The sequence below is a fragment of the Lissotriton helveticus genome, chromosome 10, assembly GCF_964261635.1.
Source record: "Lissotriton helveticus chromosome 10, aLisHel1.1, whole genome shotgun sequence".
In the NCBI taxonomy this organism is placed as follows: domain Eukaryota; kingdom Metazoa; phylum Chordata; class Amphibia; order Caudata; family Salamandridae; genus Lissotriton; species Lissotriton helveticus.
This window is the reverse complement of record NC_136071.1, coordinates 305,279,835-305,297,857: the sequence shown is the minus strand read 5'-3', so window position 1 is coordinate 305,297,857 and position 18,023 is coordinate 305,279,835. Positions and strand designations below refer to the sequence as shown.

Genomic DNA, 18,023 nt, shown 5'->3' with positions numbered 1-18,023 from the left:
GGTAAAAATTACTATTCCCACTCCAGAGACTGCAACAGTAGGGAAGGCGTTGGATAGCGGGAGGGTAAAAATTACTATTCCCACTCCAGTGAGTGCAACATTAGGGAAAGCGTTGGATAGCGTCGGGGTAAAAATTACTATTCCAACTCCAGAGAGTGCAACAGTAGGGAAAGCGTTGGATAGCGCATGGGTAAAAATCACTATTCCCACTTCAGAGAGTACAACAGTAGAGAAAGCGTAGGATAGCGTAGGGGTCAAAACTACTATTCCCACTCCAGTGAGTGCTACAGTAGGGAAAGCGTTGGATAGCGTAGGGGTAAAAAGTACTATTCCCTCTCCAGAGAGTGCAACAGTAGGGAAAGTGTTGGATAGCGTAGGGGTAAAAATTACTATTCCCACTCCAGAGAGTGCAACAGAAGGGAAAGCGTTGGATAGCGTAGGGGTAAAAATTACTATACCCACTCCAGTGAGTGCAACAGTAGAGAAAGCGTAGGATAGCGTAGGGGTAAAAATTACTATTCCCACTGCAGTGAGTGCAACAGTAGGGAATATGAAGTAAGGAATACTTCATATATTAATTTTAAAAAAATCAATATTAATACCAATTACAAATTAATTAAAAATAATTACCAATTTAATATAATATAATAATTAATCAATTAAATATACAAATAAAAAATATTTATTAAAAATCATTACCTATTAATACAAATTAATTACCAATTTACAATTAATTAATTAGCAATTGAAAAATAATTAACAATTAATTAAAAATAAATACCAATAAATACATTTAAAAATGTAATTAATTAAATTACTTCCCACCCTATTCCCCTATAAACCTACAACCCGCTACAGTAAATAAATTAATACAATTAACATAATTATCAATTAAACAATTAATAGAATGTAATTACCTATTGTAATTTAATTAATTACCTATTAAAAATTAAATAACAATTAATTCAAGATAAATACCAATAAAAAAATTAAACATTTAATCAATTATAATTAAATTACTTCCCACCCTATTCCCCTATAAACCCACAACCCGCTACAGAAAAAAAAAATAATAGCATAATTATCAATTAATCAATTAATCAAAATTAATGACTAATTATAATTTAATAAATTTCCAATTAAAATTAATTACCAATTAATTCAAGATAAATACCAATAAATAAATTAAAACATTTAATCAATTATAATTATATTACGTCCCACCCTATTCCCCTATAAACCCACAACCCGCTACAGAATTAAATGACGCAAAAATTAAATACCATAAAATTCATTACTTAAAATAAATTGTACAATAAATATACACTTTTCACACATATACTAACATAAAAAACACTGTAAAAAATTGATATTATTAAAAAATCGATATATTTAACATCTATATTATATACTTCGATATTTTGACTTTCTATATTTATGTAAATTGATAATAACTTACTTACCTCAAAATTGATATTTTTGCTGTCTATATTCTGTCCATTCGATATTTTGTCCATTACATTCGATATTTTTGTTGTCTTTGTTCTGTCCATTCGATATTTAGTCCATTCTATATTTTTTATTCGATATTAATGTAATTCTATATTTTTAACTCGATATTTTGACTGTATACCCTTGGAGACATATTGTTTGCATACACCAGTAAAAGCCTGTCATAAACGAAAAGTGCTTACTCGCAACCTGAGTGTCAAGCTTGTAAATATGGTTGCCTCGGAAACACCATGGAATTGACGTAATGTCCACAACTCCCCCTCACAGGTTCACTCTGCACCAAAGATATATAATAACTGGTAACAGAAAGTGATGCCAGTGTGGGGAAAGCAGGGAAACAAAACAAGGAAAGGCGGGGAAACACAGGGTCTTGGACGCAGGTAAGGTAGTCTTTTCAGGGAACAAGGAGGCTTCAGTTAACCTTTCCCTAGAAGGCAAGAAATAGAGGTTAATACCAATCCCTATGACTCTAAAGATATATGATAGTGAATAAAATAGTAAACTACCTGTTCGTTATGCTGTATGAATATTTGTAGATTCCCCAATGTCCTGTTCACTTCACAGAATAGAGGGAGATAGGGAAAATAATGCCGGGGAACGTCTGGAAGGTAAATATATAGTATATCCCTTAATGATAATACTTCAAGTGAATATCTTGAAAAGCTGGAGGAGCCTGTGTTTACCTGCGTGTTGAATGCCTGTGTCTATATGGTGGGGATCTCCTGCGTGTTGAATGCCTTTATATATTCTTCTGTTATCTTCACACCAGAATATAGATAACACTGCTGCTGTATAAACCCTAAAATATATCTATAGGTATTACTGCTGTGAACCTGATCAAAACAAAAGGTCACGTATCAGAGGTATCTAACTCTGATTACCTGTGTGAGGTCTTTATATGTGTTTTCCTGAAATCGAGACTCTAAAATAGTGTGAGTCCAAAAACATAAATCAAGAGACAACGCTCTATACTCTATACTTTCGTTTTAGTCACAACAACCCAAAATGCACAAACAATATCACCGCAATGGTCACTTCCAAAGGACCAGAAATAAGGCACAGGATAATTGCCTTTGTACAAATCATAAACGGTACCGACTCTCCGAGTACGAATACCTGTATCTGTCTAGGAAACCCGAACTGCGAGGAACAGGGAACGCCGAGATGATTCCCGACGAGACCCGACAAGCGCCACCACCGTGACCCGGAAAAACTGCAGCCACGCCGTAATCCGGAAGGAACGCGAAGCGTTTTCTGACTGTTGAGGAAGGACTAAATACTAATCACACGCATGCGCTGACCTCCGCGCATGCGTGTTGGTGTCTCTCTGTGTTTTGCCAACCATCGCTGGTCCGAACATTGCCAACCACATGACCGCGATCGGAACAGGCACGACACTGAGAAAGAAAGTTTAGCAGCGGTTTGAGCTTCTGAATATTTCCATGTTTTTTTGTACTGAAAGCCTTCCACAGTTGTGACTGATCATCAAGCACTGTTGATGATATTTGGAAATCCCAAAGCCAAAATGCCTCCTCAAATTGAGCATTGGGGTATGAGGTTGCAAGAATACAACTACTCCCTACGTCCAGGGAAAGATCAGAATCCTGCTTGATATTTTTCAAGAGTGACATTACAGTGCCTTGGTATCCCATCTAAGACAGTGGGGGCTACATCAATGTTATTGTAAACTCAAGCGCACCATCTGCCATGTCTTTAGAACAAATTGTCAGTGCCATGAGCCAAGATAGTCACATGTTAAAGTTAAAGACATTATTGCTCATCAGTCAACACTCTATACCTCTCACTAATGCCAATGAGTGTTTGAAGTTCAAAAATGTAAGAGATGAACTTTCAGTGGCACAAGAAGGCCTCATTCTACAAAGTACACATACTGTATTCCTGAGAGTTTATGATAACAAAAGTGATTTACATCGTCCATGAGGGCCATTGAGAAGAAATAGCTTCCACCAATAGAGCTCTCCATGACTAAGTCTGGTTTCCTCACCTTGATGAAAGGATCTAAAAAAATTAATGGCTTGTCATATAGTCAACTGTCTTTTGTCTTAAGCAATTTAGCACCCTTTAAACATATCAGAATTTCCACATCATACTTGGGAGAGAATTCCTATTGGTTTATTTGGTCCTCTTGAGAACATCACCTTCTAGTCATTGTTGTTCAATACTCCTCTGTCCATTGGTAGAAGACCTTTTATCCACTACACATTAAAAGCTTATTCAAATATTATACGGCATCTTTGTGACATGGGGTGTACCAACAGTCCTAAAATCTGCCAATGATCCACCTTTTAATAGGCAAGAATTCAAAGACTTTCAAATTCACCTCACTATAAAGCATCAAAAAAGTACTGCTCTTTGGCACCAAGCCACTTACCTGGTACAACAGCTCATGAGTACTTTGGAGAAGCTCGACCACAAAGTTGTTTTGAACACTACTCTTCGAACTTACCATTTGACCCCTCATTCAACAACAGGTGAAGCTCTACCACTCTCATGTTTGGAAGAACCAGGACGACGAAGCTGCCCCAATGGACCACCTCAGATCGAAGAACGAGGAAGACATTCATACTAAGGACATTGGTCGCAAACAGAAGATTAAAAGATATTCTGAAAGGCAACGCATTTACAAGAGGAGATCGAGTGCTTGCCAGACAACACAAGAAAAGAAAGTCTGATGATAATTTAGAGGCTGAGCCCTTTACCATCACTAACACCAAAGGACACATGGTAGCTGCCCAGAGTACTGGAAAGTCTCTTATGAGAGATTCCTCTCATTTTCTCTTATGAGACATTCCTCTCATTTTCGACATGTGGTCCATCACTCACCAATCATCGATGTCAATGTAGAGACAGGGGCCAGACAGACTGTTAATGACTGCAAATGCTGATGATTCCACCTCACTGGCGCCGATCAAAGACACTTCCACTGCCAGTTCCCGGGTTCCACTGCGATTCAGGAGCATGCTTCGTTTGATTGAAAAATTATAATTGCCTGTATATATATATTGATTCATTCATTTAATTTATTTATATGTTTTTTATTTATTTTGAAAATGTGTAACTTTTTATTTAACAAAGTCGGTAGAGATAGTGCCTTGTAAATAAAAGAACGCTGGAACTCTTTTGGTTCCCACTGTACACTGTAGTCCTGTGACGTAAGTGTTGGAGAGATGAGTTGAAGGCAAGCTTAGAATGTTGATTTCTGACATAAACACTGCAGAATAAAAATTACTCTCTGTGTGTGGCATAGTTATTGGTGAGTACCTGGTCTGTCAGGACGCTATATTTATGAGTTATTGCCGTAAAGTAGGCGTCATTTCCATGTTCCGTGGACAGAGCCCCAAATTTTGTAGTTATTTTTTTTTTTGAAAATCTGTTTATTAGCATAGTAGGTAGAGCAGTTACATACAGAGTCAAGCGCAGTAATAATCAGGATGGTACATGCATGTGCCTGCTCAGAACTTATAAGTACATAGTATCATTGATTTTTTCGTTTTGTTGTCCGGAACCATGTTAACTGAACAATCCCACGTTGTTCCAGAACCCACCCCCCACCCTCGAGAATCCCTCCCGACACTCTCTCAATATGCGTATAATCGTAGTATTTACATCTGGGTCACCCACGACACCGTGAAATGCAGCTTTAGTTACACACACAGGTAGGCTGGGGTAGAATGGTCGATGGTTCGGGATTCCTCGTACCCCATCGTAGTGCACCACAGTCCGTGACATTGCATGAAATGACTAGATCTGGACACGTTCATTCTACATGTGGCGAGTCATTTGTATCCCCATCGTCCCCGTCATCCCCAGCTTCAAACGTTCCCTCTATGGCAAACCAATCCAGTGAAATCTGTGTTTTCCGGAGACCTCTGCGTTCCTCTCGCTGTAGTGCCTCGCCTTCTGCCTTGCCCCACCGTATTACCTCTGCTTTCCATAATTCAGGGTTGGGTGGTTTGGATGACTTCCACCTCATCATGATTGCTCGCTTCGCTATTAATAGGGCCATGTCTGTAAAACGTGTCGCCGCGGTTCTAGTACGTGTTGGCGGTCCTAGCCCTAACAGTGTATATTCTAGGGTAAGTGATTGGGACAGGGTACCCGCACTCTCAAGCGAGTCATGGATAGTGGTCCAGTAATAACCCAACTTAGGGCATTGCCATAGCATGTGAATTAGTGATGCGTCGTCAGTGTCACACCGGGGGCAGGTGCCATCCGCATCAGGGAACATCATGTGTATGCGGTGTGGGGTCAGGTAGGCTCTATGTAGCAACATCAATTGAATAAACTTAAACTTTGGGTTTCTAGCTACCTTCTTGGGAAACTGAAGGATACGCTCCCACTCTTTGTCTCTCAGAGGCCTCCCAATGTCCCCTTCCCATGCCGCCCTGAGCGGTGACAGTGTGATAGCCCTCCCCGTTTTAATGCTAGCAGTGAGCCATTTGGTCAGATGGCCGCCCGTGCCCATGAGGTAGTGCATTGTTATTAGGGGGTTTATATCAGGCTCTTGTCCCTCAGGTGACCACTTGTGCGTTATATAGTGGCGAAGGCCTGCGCGTAAAAGAAATGAGCCCCTAGGAACGCCGTGCGCGGCCCTGAAGTCTTCAAAGGATAGTAAGTGCCCCTCCTCAAACAGGTCACCCACATGCGACACTCCTGCGTCGTGCCAGGGCACCAGTCTGTTCGTCGTAAGCGTTCCCGAGCCCAGCGGGATACCCAAGAGTGGGATCGTGGGGGCATAAGATGTCTTGGGGGATGTGTACTTTAATGCCTTCCGCCAGTATGTCACTGCCAGCCTGAGGAGTGGTGGGGTGTCTCTCGGCAGATCCGATCCGGGTAAAAGTAATGTGTGTACTCTCCCTTTTGTATGTTCATCCTCCGATATGTTGATCTCGTGGAGATTGCGACCTGCCACCCAGTAGGCCAGCCATTGCAGCTGGCACGCATAGTTATAAGCCCTAAAGTCCGGTAAGCCCATTCCACCGGAGTCAGAGGGGAGTTGTAGTTTAGCGAGGCCTATGCGTCTGCGCCCGTGCCCCCATATAAGTTCCGTGAGTAGTGAGTCAAGAGTCTTAAATGTCGCTGCTGGGATCAGGGATGGCAGGTTGGTGAAGTGGTAAATGAGACGAGGGAGCATCACCATCTTAGAGATGGCCGCTCTGCCGGCTACTGAAAGGGGCAGTGTTAGCCAGAATTGAATTTGCGATTTTAGTGCCCTTATTGCCCTTCCAAGGTTGCCGTCTATCATCGTGTCAGCCTCCCTGTAGATGTGCATCCCAAGGTATCGGAAGGTGGTTTCCGCCATCTGGAATTCGTGAGGGGCGAAGGGTAGGGGAGTAGATAAGCCTGCAGTCCTAAAGGCGAATCCATAGGACTTAGATTCGCTTATGGTGAGGCCTGAGATCGCCCTGAAGTCCTCAAATATTTGGGGTATAGGGCTCAGGTCGCCCCGCAGGTCTCAAATTTTGTAGTTAAAATGCCATCACAACCCTCTCCTATCTCCCTCAAAATTTCCTGTGACTTATGGCAAAATCAATCCCTCAAGGCCTTATTCCCAAGTTTTACAAATACCTGAGTATCTTTCTCCCTGCATCCTGTTCCTAACCTAGGCCTACCACTTCTAACTGTTTGATGATCAAAGTGAAACCCACCCCTTACGATCAGCACTGTGTTATCCCTTTCAGACAGCATGGTGACTGCCTCTCTGTTTGACACTCTTACTTCAAAGGATCCACTGGCTCCTTGCCACTAGGATGTACAATTGCTAACTGAAAAGGCACAGAGTTCTTTGTGTGTGCGGACCTGGGCCGGACTGCTAATGCCGGGCACTGGGCAATCCATCCGGTAGGCTGGCCGGGTTGGGGGCCGTTTTTTTGTCCGGGGCCAGTTTTTTTGCTGGGTGGGGCTGGGGCCAATTTTTTGAAGACTCAGTAGTAGTCAGTCACTGACTCACTACTGCACTCTGCTGCGTCTGGCAGTCTGCAAGCGTCTCACTCGCTCCAAAGCCTCTGTGCGGTAAATAGCACCATTTAATAAATCTCAATAGAATTTCAATCATCTGTGACTGTGGCTGCATTCTGTTAAGGATAAATGATGCATTTGGAGCGGGCTCAGCAGTGCCATTTTAGGGGGTGGGTGGGTCACGTGCGCTCGTGGCCTGCTCCTAGTCTTCAGTTCAAGCACCTTAGGGGGGTGGGGCAGGCTTGGTTGTTGGCACTGACACATGCACAATAAAAAGCGCATGAGGAGAAGCCAGAGACTGAGAGGACGAGAGGCCCTCTCCCGGCAACCCATAATTTAATTATTTCAAGCCCTAGCCCTGCCTCTCCCAGTGTCACACTCCCTGCTGTCGACTGTCTGCCGCCCGCCGCCAGCCGCCAGGTGAGTGTCATTTGCATTTTTGCAAATTGCATTTCAATCAGAAAATGCACAGCAGAGTAGGAGCGCGAGGTCAACGGGTAGGTAGATAGGACCGAAGTTAATAGATGTAGTCAACCGTGGGAGGAGCAGAGCTGAAGACTAGAGGTCAGAGGGCACCACAGTGGGACAGGAAGCGTGCATTTATCTGATGTGGGGAGTGAACAAAGCCCTGAAATGAGTCAGCTTTTTGTGCACAGCCCCATTTCTGTTTTCTATGCGCTTTGCTGAGTGCCTGCGCCCCAGTCTCTGAGGCTGCCCCTGGCAGGACGTAACTAAACCCAGCTCACATCACATGAGCATTACCTGTCACCAGCAGCCAGGCAGATGACAACACATGGGCCATATTATCGGCCACAGAAATATTCTACAGTTGTGCATTTTGCAATGGTGATTAGTGAAAAGGAGTGACTCTGATGTGACTCGTCTCTTCCTGGCTGCAGCTTTAATGTGCTGATGCAGTGGCCCTCTTAGATGAGGGGATTCAGCCGGTGAGGCCTCATGAAGATTGGCCCGTGGTTTACAACGCTACTGCCATTATGATATTATAAGTGTTATTTAAATGTCTGTATAACAGCTGATTTTCCCTCTACTCCTTTTCTGAACAGCAGCACTAGCAGCAGCACTAGCATATTAACTAGTACACAGAGAAACGGACACCCAACGTGAATCCCTCTTCCAGACAGTGAATACTGTGTTCTCTGCTGGGGTTTGTGGGCGTGGCCGTGGTGGCAGCATTTATTCCAGTGCATGTATAGGTGTTTGTACCTGTGCATCAAGGAAAAGAAGCGCACCGGCCTCCCCTGTTTCAAAAGTTTTTCCAGTCTCTCATCTCTGGGGTCTTTCGCGCCCATATGTTTGAAAGTTCTATGTGCACTGTTTATTTGGCATAGTGTGAAAGTGGAACCTGTGCGCATGCTTTGGTCTGTAAATCCAAACTCTCACTCTGCTTCCCTTCCCTCAGCTCAATGAGGAGGGGCCACTGAATAATTGGGAGTTTGCCTCCTGGTTGTCTGCCGAGGGACTCTTAGCTCTGGCCCTCTTTCTGTCTGTGCCTGACAACAGGGGTCGGCAACGGCACCTGGAGGGTGTGTAGAGAAGGGGGTGGTAGATAGATTCATCATGGCACTGTGGGCCTGGCCGGGATTAAACAAACGGTAAAGGCAGCCCACCCCCCCAAAGGCCTAGGCCCAGACCCAGCCTGGGCCTATACCTTTTTGTTTTATCCCTGGCCCGGTTCTGCACAGGCAGCACAGCGCATTTGCGTTCTTGCCCCTGAGTGTGGATGCATTTGTGAGCAGGCCTGCCTGCTTTTGTTCCTCCTTCCATGCCCCATGGCCGCCCGCCGCCCCCATCAGTGCAGCACTGACCTCAAACCCTGATGCACTGAAGTCAGATTCAGTAAAAATGGCTTTTCTTTTCATCAGGGTCAGGTGTTGTCTGTTGTTCATGTGTGTGTTGACTCCGAGCAGGGCCAGGCCAGCTGAAATGTTCTGAGCCAGCAGGCATGATACATGTTGTGTACTCCGTTTGGTGGCGCTGTGCTGCTTGACTCTTGGGGGCTGTAATTGGGGCAAAGGTTGGGGTCAGCAAGTCTGCTTAAAATATATTTTTCCGCACAAGCCACAACTTGGGGCTTGTGCTGAAAAAGATATTTTAAGCAGACTACAGGGCCTTCTAGTGTGTTTCTTTTAAAAAAAGTTACACATGTTTTGTTTTCCACTGGTGTTGCCACTGGCACTTGCCGCTTAGGCTAATGTGTACATTTCTAAGAGCCCTCGGTGCATTCCCTTGATGCTGGCTCAGTTGGTTTGTGACCTATATCTTTTTTTAATTGTCCGGATTTCAGTCCGGATTTCACAAGAAAGGAGTTTGCGCTGTTAAAATGAGCACTTGTGTGTTCACTATTCAGCAGATGGGCCACAGTGACGGTAGCTGCAGTTCCCAGCGTGCAATCTGACAGAAGTTTCCGAAAGAGACTTGCTGTTTCATAATACCCAATTCTTGTGTGTTCTATGATGTTTCTATTTCAATGTCTAAGGAACAGATTATCCAGCTGAACAGTATTCGTGTTTTTTGACCTCAGAAAGCTGAAAAGGCTGGGTCTGCCTTGCATCAATTCTAATCTGTAACAAATTAGCTGCACAGAGTACTCTACATAAGGCGCTGTGTTAGGCAAATGATATCCCCAATCCTCTGATGACATCACTGAGTTGATCTCTGATCCCAGCCCAAGCCCTTCAACAGCCTCCTACTTGCTCCTAAGGGCCATGGGGCAGCAAGGCAAGATCAGATGTGGAAGCTAGAACTGCTACCTTACATGGTGTGACCGTGTGTCACACTATTGGCTCCATTCACATGGTTGGGAAGAGCTGTTATCATAGTGCTAGACAAGGTGAGGTGGAAACCCTTACACAGAGCTGCCTTCCAGTTTGTGTCTGAAGGCTCTGCATTGCTGATGTCCATAAAAGGGGTTGCAAACTCCCAAGGAAATTAGTGGTAGCCTCTGAAGCTCTTGCTAGAGTTTTAGGGGAAAGAGAGGTGTGCGGTTCTCAGGCTACTCGCTAGCCATAACTCCCTTGTTTATGCCCCCTCCTCCTCTCTCTTATAGTGAAAATATTTTAAAGTTGTCAAGTATGGGGCACTTCACACACTAATAGGCCCTTTAAAACCCTCCTTAGTTTCGATTTCTGCTCCTGACTTCTTCATTACCCCTGGTGCAAGGGTAGAAACCAACAAGGGCAGTGCCACCACGAGTACCCAAGGGCAAGCCAGGGGTGGGAGTTACTACTCCCGGCCACCCCTAACTGAGTTTCATTCTTACCAGCTTCTCTGAGATAAGGTACCATACTTATATTAATTCACATAAAAACGTATGGTGGAAATCAGCATTTGCTATATAACAAGTAATGACACCATTCAAATCATTGTGTTTTGTTTGTGCTAAAATACCAAGCTCATAACAGCAAATCTCCCAGTGGCTGCCATGCAGCAAATGAACTCGTGTTCTGAATAGTGTTTAATTACCAGCACAAAATGTAAGATTTAATAGTACTGTGCTTTCATAGTTAATTGCAATCTTAATTCAGAGACTTGAGCCTTAAGCATATATTCTGCATGCAAATTTCACAAAGTTACTTGGTTGGCTCATCTGACAAAAATGCAATTGAAGATGTGAATTAATTGGTAAAGTTGCAGAAAAAACGCAGCCTCGTAGTAATAACACCGACCTTCCACGTTATAGTTTCTACCTAACTTTTCAAAACGTTCCCATTACAGTTTGCATTGCATAGCCTGCTCAACAATCTCGTTGCTATTGCTGAATAATTGTAATACTGATCTGTTGAGAATGGGACCAGATTTACCATACCACACTAAATGGCCACCACTGCGATCCCCCCCACACACAAGATCACTGAATTGATTTATGACTGGGTATCCTGGTGCTCCATAAGTTAATCATTTACTATGCTTTAAAAGTTAATACAATCTAATATGTAATGGAAAATGTGTTGAAAAATGCTTTGTATTGCCCTTCTGTCTCCTAAATTTTCTTGGGGGGGACAAGTTCAACCCCTCAAATTTCCCCTAGTAGTGGTTGCTCACTGCGCTTGCTCGCTATCCACCATGTGGGGGGCTGGTCTCACTTTTACTTTGTGCTCTCTGATTCACTACCTGTGTCTATTTTTGGTGCTCTATGAAAGAATTTCTATGGGTACATATGATTGGGTGGGTAACCTGGTTCTCTTTAAGGTCATCATCTACTATTTACTGTGCTTTGAAAGTTCATACAATTGAATATGTAATGAAAAATGTGCTGTAAAATTCACCATTTTGGTCTGTCGTTTTCCAAAATGTTCATGGGGGGGACCCCCCCAAACCCCCCAGTAGCGTTCAGGCACGCTCGCTGCGCGTGCTCACATCACACCGGAAGGGGGCTGGTCTGCCAAGATATGCCAGGGCTGCTTTCAGTTCCCAGTCCGGCCCTGGTGCGGACCTGGCATAAATGTCACCCATCTCACTTAAAGATGTTCCCTAAGCAGAAGGAAACCACCAATTACCAGTTCTTTTAACTGCATAGGTATCTCATCCATGATATTCTTTTCTTGATCTATGACTGTGAGTAATAAAAAGAGCAAAGCTGCTTATGTCTTTTGCCCTGGGAGGTGCCTAGGTTTGCGGCCATTCACACCTCCTCTCACCTTTCCAGGACTCGAGGAAAATGTGAAGGAAAGTAATTAATGCTTAACTGTTGGGAGCAATCGAGGCACCAGAAGTCAGCAATTATGTATATCAACCTTTTAAAAGTGATCCCTCTTACAGATAGAATAAAGAAATCAACGTAAACTCACAACGTTTATTTTTGCCAGTCGCCTATCAGTAGTGAGAGCACAGTTTCTAGTTCTCCCTAAGCCAAAGTTAAAAAGAAGCATGATTGTAAGCACAGTACAAGTTATCAACTACAGCAGGGGAATGATTTCTGAAGAACAGTCACAGCTGCCTTACTTAATGGCAGATTTATCATTCAAATGGGCAGGAGGGTACACCTTCCTAAACAAGAACAATACTTAGAGGCATATTTATCTGTGTGCTGTAGAATATAGCATACATGGAAAAAGGAAGTAGCATTACGCCTCTCTGGGGTAGGGGTACAATTTTGCCACAAACCCAGGTTTACTGCCTTTAGTAAATCTGGGTTTGTGGCAAAATACGTGTGTGGATGCATGGGAACACTCATGCTTCACCCATGTAATGCCTGCCCAATGCAAAGCCACTGATGGCAACACAAATCGGCCCTTGTGTGACTTTGTAAATCTCTAATAGCATTTTGCGTCGTGGCAAAAAAGTGGCAAAAAACCACGACCAAAATGTTAGTAAATCTGGGAAAAGTTTATAATTTTTACACCATCCAACCTGTTATCTGAGCTCAGGGAAAACCACACGTGCTGATAAGCTATTTGGCAATTCCTTAGTGCATAGAGGTAAAAAGTACCGTTAATTCGGGTCCATAAAAAGCAAAAAAAGCTGGGTGCAATTATATCACAAGTAAAATGTCATACATTGTACGTGAAAAACAGCAAAATATAGTGATTTAGGGCAACGGTCACTAAACTAGTCCATAGCTAGACCATCAGAAGCAACATCATGCTAAACTACAAACTGATTAAGCATTGCTGTTGATTTGTCTGAATATTTTGTTAGTTGGCAAAAAAAAGGCTATGTAGGCAAAGGAAAACAATATTTTCAGAGTGTGTTCAGTATTATCCTAAATGTTGAATCATCATGAAATTTGATTGCCATGCTAATAGAGGAGCAAACATTGCCTGAAGCTCGTTTGTCATCATCATCATCACAAAAACGTTATTTCGGCTTTAACAGCCATAAAAGCACATTTAAAATTCACAACATATAGAAATTCATATCGAAGGAAAAGATATAAAATCACAGAAGAGACTGTAATGTATACATAGGGAGATAGGCAAAGCACTGTAGAAAATTAAAAACTATATGATCGTAATTTATGGGAAATTCGTAGATTTTAAAACAATCATTAAGAATATAATTTAAGCTAAAAATGGATAAAAAGGATAATAAAACACATCCAATAGACACTTAGGAAAAAAGAGGCCCAAAATCAATATGTCAATCTGGGAGCAGTCACTGCTATCCCTCACAGGAATGTAACTCCGAGTAACCCACTCTCTATAGTTTTCGGAGTAATAGAGCTAGGTGTTACTTGTAGCCTGATCAGATTTCAATAAATGCCATATTTCCAACCACATTGCAAAGAGAAATTTCGAGATAACAACAACTTTGACCGGGTCAGTGTCAGATTTTAGGATCCTATAGAATTCACAATAGTTCCTAATGCCCAGGTTTCTACACAGTGGTATAACCCATTTAAACCTAGCCTGTTTGTATGCCGGGCAGAAGAACATTATGTGGATATCTCTTTCTTCCTCTACTAGGCACCCAGGGCATAGGCGATGGGATAGGCCCACCCACTTATTAGTTATAGCATCAAGCGGGAGCGTCCCATATCTGAATTGCAGAAACAACTTCTTAGCTAAAGGCTGTTGTATGAATCCAGCACCTGCTCAAATTTATAGTAAGATTTACAATCCAAGAACCCATATGTTAAAGTAGTAGGTTTGGTTACCTGTAAGATTCTGGTACATTTATACTCCTTCAGCGCATTTGCCAGAATTTTCTTAGAGATAGCCGGACAAGATTCTTCAGGTGAGGTCCATAGGTCCTCCATTCCCATGGCAAGGTAAGAATCTCTAACGTAAGACAGCCAGGGTATACTTCCCCCGGCCCGATTGATAACATTACCACTTTTAGTTCTGCCCTTTAGTGGCTCAACTCCGGGGTACTCCACAGCCGTCGCCAATATAGCAATGGACCGTAGGAGATTATGTCCATAATAGGGAGGATATCTAAATCCATTCTTAGGGGTACAAGGGGAGTATTTTGTCAATGTAGGCAAATGGTATAGAATTAAAACATAGATTTGCATTCAATGCTTAAAAAAAGTCCCAAAATGATTCTTGGAAGCATACATCTATTTATTTATATAACACATCACATTTAATCATGTAGCGATTGTCTTGATATAAGCGGTAAAAGTCTTATTCCAGGCATTCCTATTTCTAAGCCATACTTTATAGTGGTGTCATATCATTTGAATTTCTACTGCTTCTTGATTTTCTGACATATCACCCTTGTTTGTTTAGGTCCTGCCTGTCTGAAACAGAATGGTTGATGAAGGCCAGAATGAAGAAAACCTACAAAGAAAATATGAAATGATATCTCAGATGTGAATGGGAAATAACAACCCGTTGTCCATAGCGTTTAGTTCATGTTGCATTCTTTTTGAATAATAGTAAGTCCGAAGAAGGCAACCAGGAAAGGCACATGCCTAGAATCGATTCACTTATCAATGTCTCCATTAAAAATAACGATTTCGATTGATATCTGCTGCAATTCGGTTTAACATCACATCACTTGCTATTCCGAAATATCACTTGCTTTATATATTATTTTCTTGAATTCATATATTTTGCACCTCGAGAATTGATAATTGTTTTTACATTTGGGCATGTCCACTTTACTTGTACACATAGTTCTGAAAGATGTCATTATGAAATCTGAGTAATGACCACAAGATTATAATTGTAACGATGTCTGTAATTTGTGATTTTAAAATACGAATGTAAGTACATGTCCAAAATATGTCAATATATTGTTTTTTTCAAGAAAGGTAACAATAAAATGTGTTAAACAGTGTGTTTTTCCTGTTTAAGGCTGTGCCAGTGTGTTTGAATCCCTCATTATACACTCACTTACTCATCACAGAAGGTAGCTATTTAATCACAGGTGGTTAACCTTTCCTTTATTTATTTTTTAGAAGCTAAGTACATTTACTAAGTAAAAAGTGTAAGTATTCTGTTGATGTTGCGACAAGGTAAGGTGTACATATTTGAAAAATATTGTTACATCCAGATTCTGAAATCCTAGGATAACTGAGTTGAGTCCATTGAGATGGTGGCACAGTTACCTGGTCATGCAGAAGCAGATGGGAGGGTGCCACTTGCTGTGCAAGGAGGTTTCCCAATCATCTTCACCCAGGACTGTGGACCAGTGCTGGAGTGCTCACGGCCACAGCATCCAAGGAGAGCATCTGCAGCCGCCAGGCAGTTCTATAAAAGATCCAGGATTAGATCATTTGATTTCCTTTCTTGCACCTACCATTCCAGGACAATGCCACTTTCCTGTGATGGCAGGTGTGGTTGTGGATATATTCATTTCTGATCAAGATGGTCACCTTCACAGCTTTTGCCACCAGATCTATCCTGCCGAAGACGGTGTTACCATTTTCTTATAAAGTTTTTTCTTGTTCCACTCACATATAAGGGAGCTTGGAGCCGAGAAGGATGTGTTGCAATGCTTTGGATTCCCCTATTTTTGTTGCATTCATCCCCCAGGGTAAAAACTTGTTGTCATTGCTTTTTGCTCCTTTTTCCTCCGCTGCTTTAGTGTGTTGAATTCTTCAACCCCAGAGATTATGCTGGACTCTTCCTCTGCTCTGTCTCAGGATCGTTTGGTGTGTTGCTTCAAAATCTTCTATCAACAACTATTATTATTGCAGACTATGTTTTTCTGTCCTTGTGATTTTTGTCCTTGCAATTGTATCTTCCAAAGGAGCACATGACAACTTTCACATACATGTCAAGTGCAGAGGGGCACTGAGGCTAGTCACCCTTTCTTCAAGCAATTAGGAAGGAAACAATAGAGAGCCTCACTGCATTCAGTCCTGGAAAACTGTACCAAATAATAAATGTAGCAAAATATGTCCATCCACAGTGTTAAAATATACACTCACTCAACCCCATTCTCCTATGTGACGTTTCCCCTTTCTATCACGTTCTGACTTTTATCAAGCAAATGCTGGATTCTTTTTTATCTCTTTTTAAAGATGTTCCTGAAAAAGTCTTGGTTTCCTAGTGAGGTCTGCTCTCAGGGCCGAATTGGAGAACCAAAGTAGCCCTGGCAAAAATGCTAAAAATCAGCGTCTCTTCCTTCATCTCCTCACACAATCTCTCTTTCCATCCATCCATCCATTCTCTCTCTCTTCTCCTTCTCTGATGGCTTTCCGTCTACCTTTACACCTTTCTTTCTTTCCATGTCTATCTCAAAGCCTCCCCGTACCTACTTCAATCAACCTGAGGGCACTGGGGAAAGTGACAGAAGCACCAGGAGCAACCACACCTGCCCTAAAAAGCAGCCACCTGGGGTTCCAGCTCACCCAGGAAATGCCCAGTGGAATAGGAAGCCTGTCCGGGCTCTCCTTCTCTACACGAATTCCCTGCTCTGCCTAGGCTATTATTAAATATGCTCTTCATTATATGTCATTTGTCTACAGTTACTTTCCTTTTTATGGACTCCTAAGGATAACTGTTAAACATCTAGTTGGGATGCACTAGTCAATAATGGTCTTTCTGTATAGCGTACATTGGGAGAATCAGTGTTAAGAGTAATGGTCAGAGTTATCCCTACCTTCCCACTCTCCAGTGGGCCAGATCATGGATTTTCTTCACTGTCATTCCCAGGGACTCATTCATTGGGTATTAGGCATAGTATAAATGCCAGGAGGCCAACATTTCTGATATCTTCCTCTCGCCAAATGTTCTAGCCTCTATATTATAATCCAGTGAGGGACCTTTAAACAAGGAATCCAAAGGGAGTTTGGTGTAGGTTGATTTTTCTCTTTCCCCCTCCCCCTTTTCTCTCCTGGTTTCTAATACCTCAACTTCGTGGCACTTCAATGATGTGGGCCTTCAGTAAATTGTCAGTAGGATGTTGCAAGATGTGACCGCAACCAAGGTGAGGAGAACATTCAAAGAAACATGTCTCATTCTACCAAAGAAATAACCCACCAACCCCATAGCAGCTTTCTTGAGCTCTTCTATTCTATGGACGCCTATAAACAAAAAGCAACTTGCAAGTGATAGTTCAGCGCATCACATGGTACCTGGGCCTCAACTTGCTCTAGGCCAACTATGTATCAACCAAAACTAATAGTACAATTTGTCTGCCCTAGCTTCTTTAAGGTTCATCCATGCTCACATCCTCTAGATTTGTGCTTCATTCTTGCGGAAGCTATGTAGGATGGCTTGTCTCTTTGTCGGCATCCCCTAATGTGCAAATAGCTGTGGTCCCTTTACCTGCAGGCAAACGTGTGCAGCAGGACCCATACCAGCTACTTGCACTACATTAGACAGTAAATCTCAATCATAGTAGCTATAGAGATTTTGTGGTTTAGGGTTTGGGTCACATATATGAACCCGGACTAGGAATCCATCTACATCAAGTTGATCCTGCTGGACCAAGAGAACTCTAATAGAGTTTTGAACAGAGTATCTTGCAGTGGTGGATTTTACAATCTGTATAGTATCTCATATGATTTATCAATATGTACCTCCAAGTAGGGAACTGAGTGGCAGGCATAGTGACCAACTGCTGACAGCTTCTCAGATAACTTAGAATCTTGAACCTTAATACATGGGAAAAAC

General features: G+C 42.4%; 1 protein-coding gene across 1 annotated transcript in view; it reads left to right on the top strand.

The window, feature by feature from the left end:
• The window catches only part of LOC144785175 (uncharacterized), a 133,588-nt gene extending 118,328 nt beyond the window's left edge, over window positions 1-15,260 (top strand). The window contains exon 3 of the mRNA XM_078664236.1: window positions 14,685-15,260. Within this exon, the coding sequence (XP_078520362.1) occupies window positions 14,685-14,713 (29 nt within the window). The 3' untranslated portion in view covers window positions 14,714-15,260. The remainder of the gene's footprint in view (window positions 1-14,684) is intronic.
• The last annotated feature ends 2,763 nt before the right edge of the window (window positions 15,261-18,023 follow it).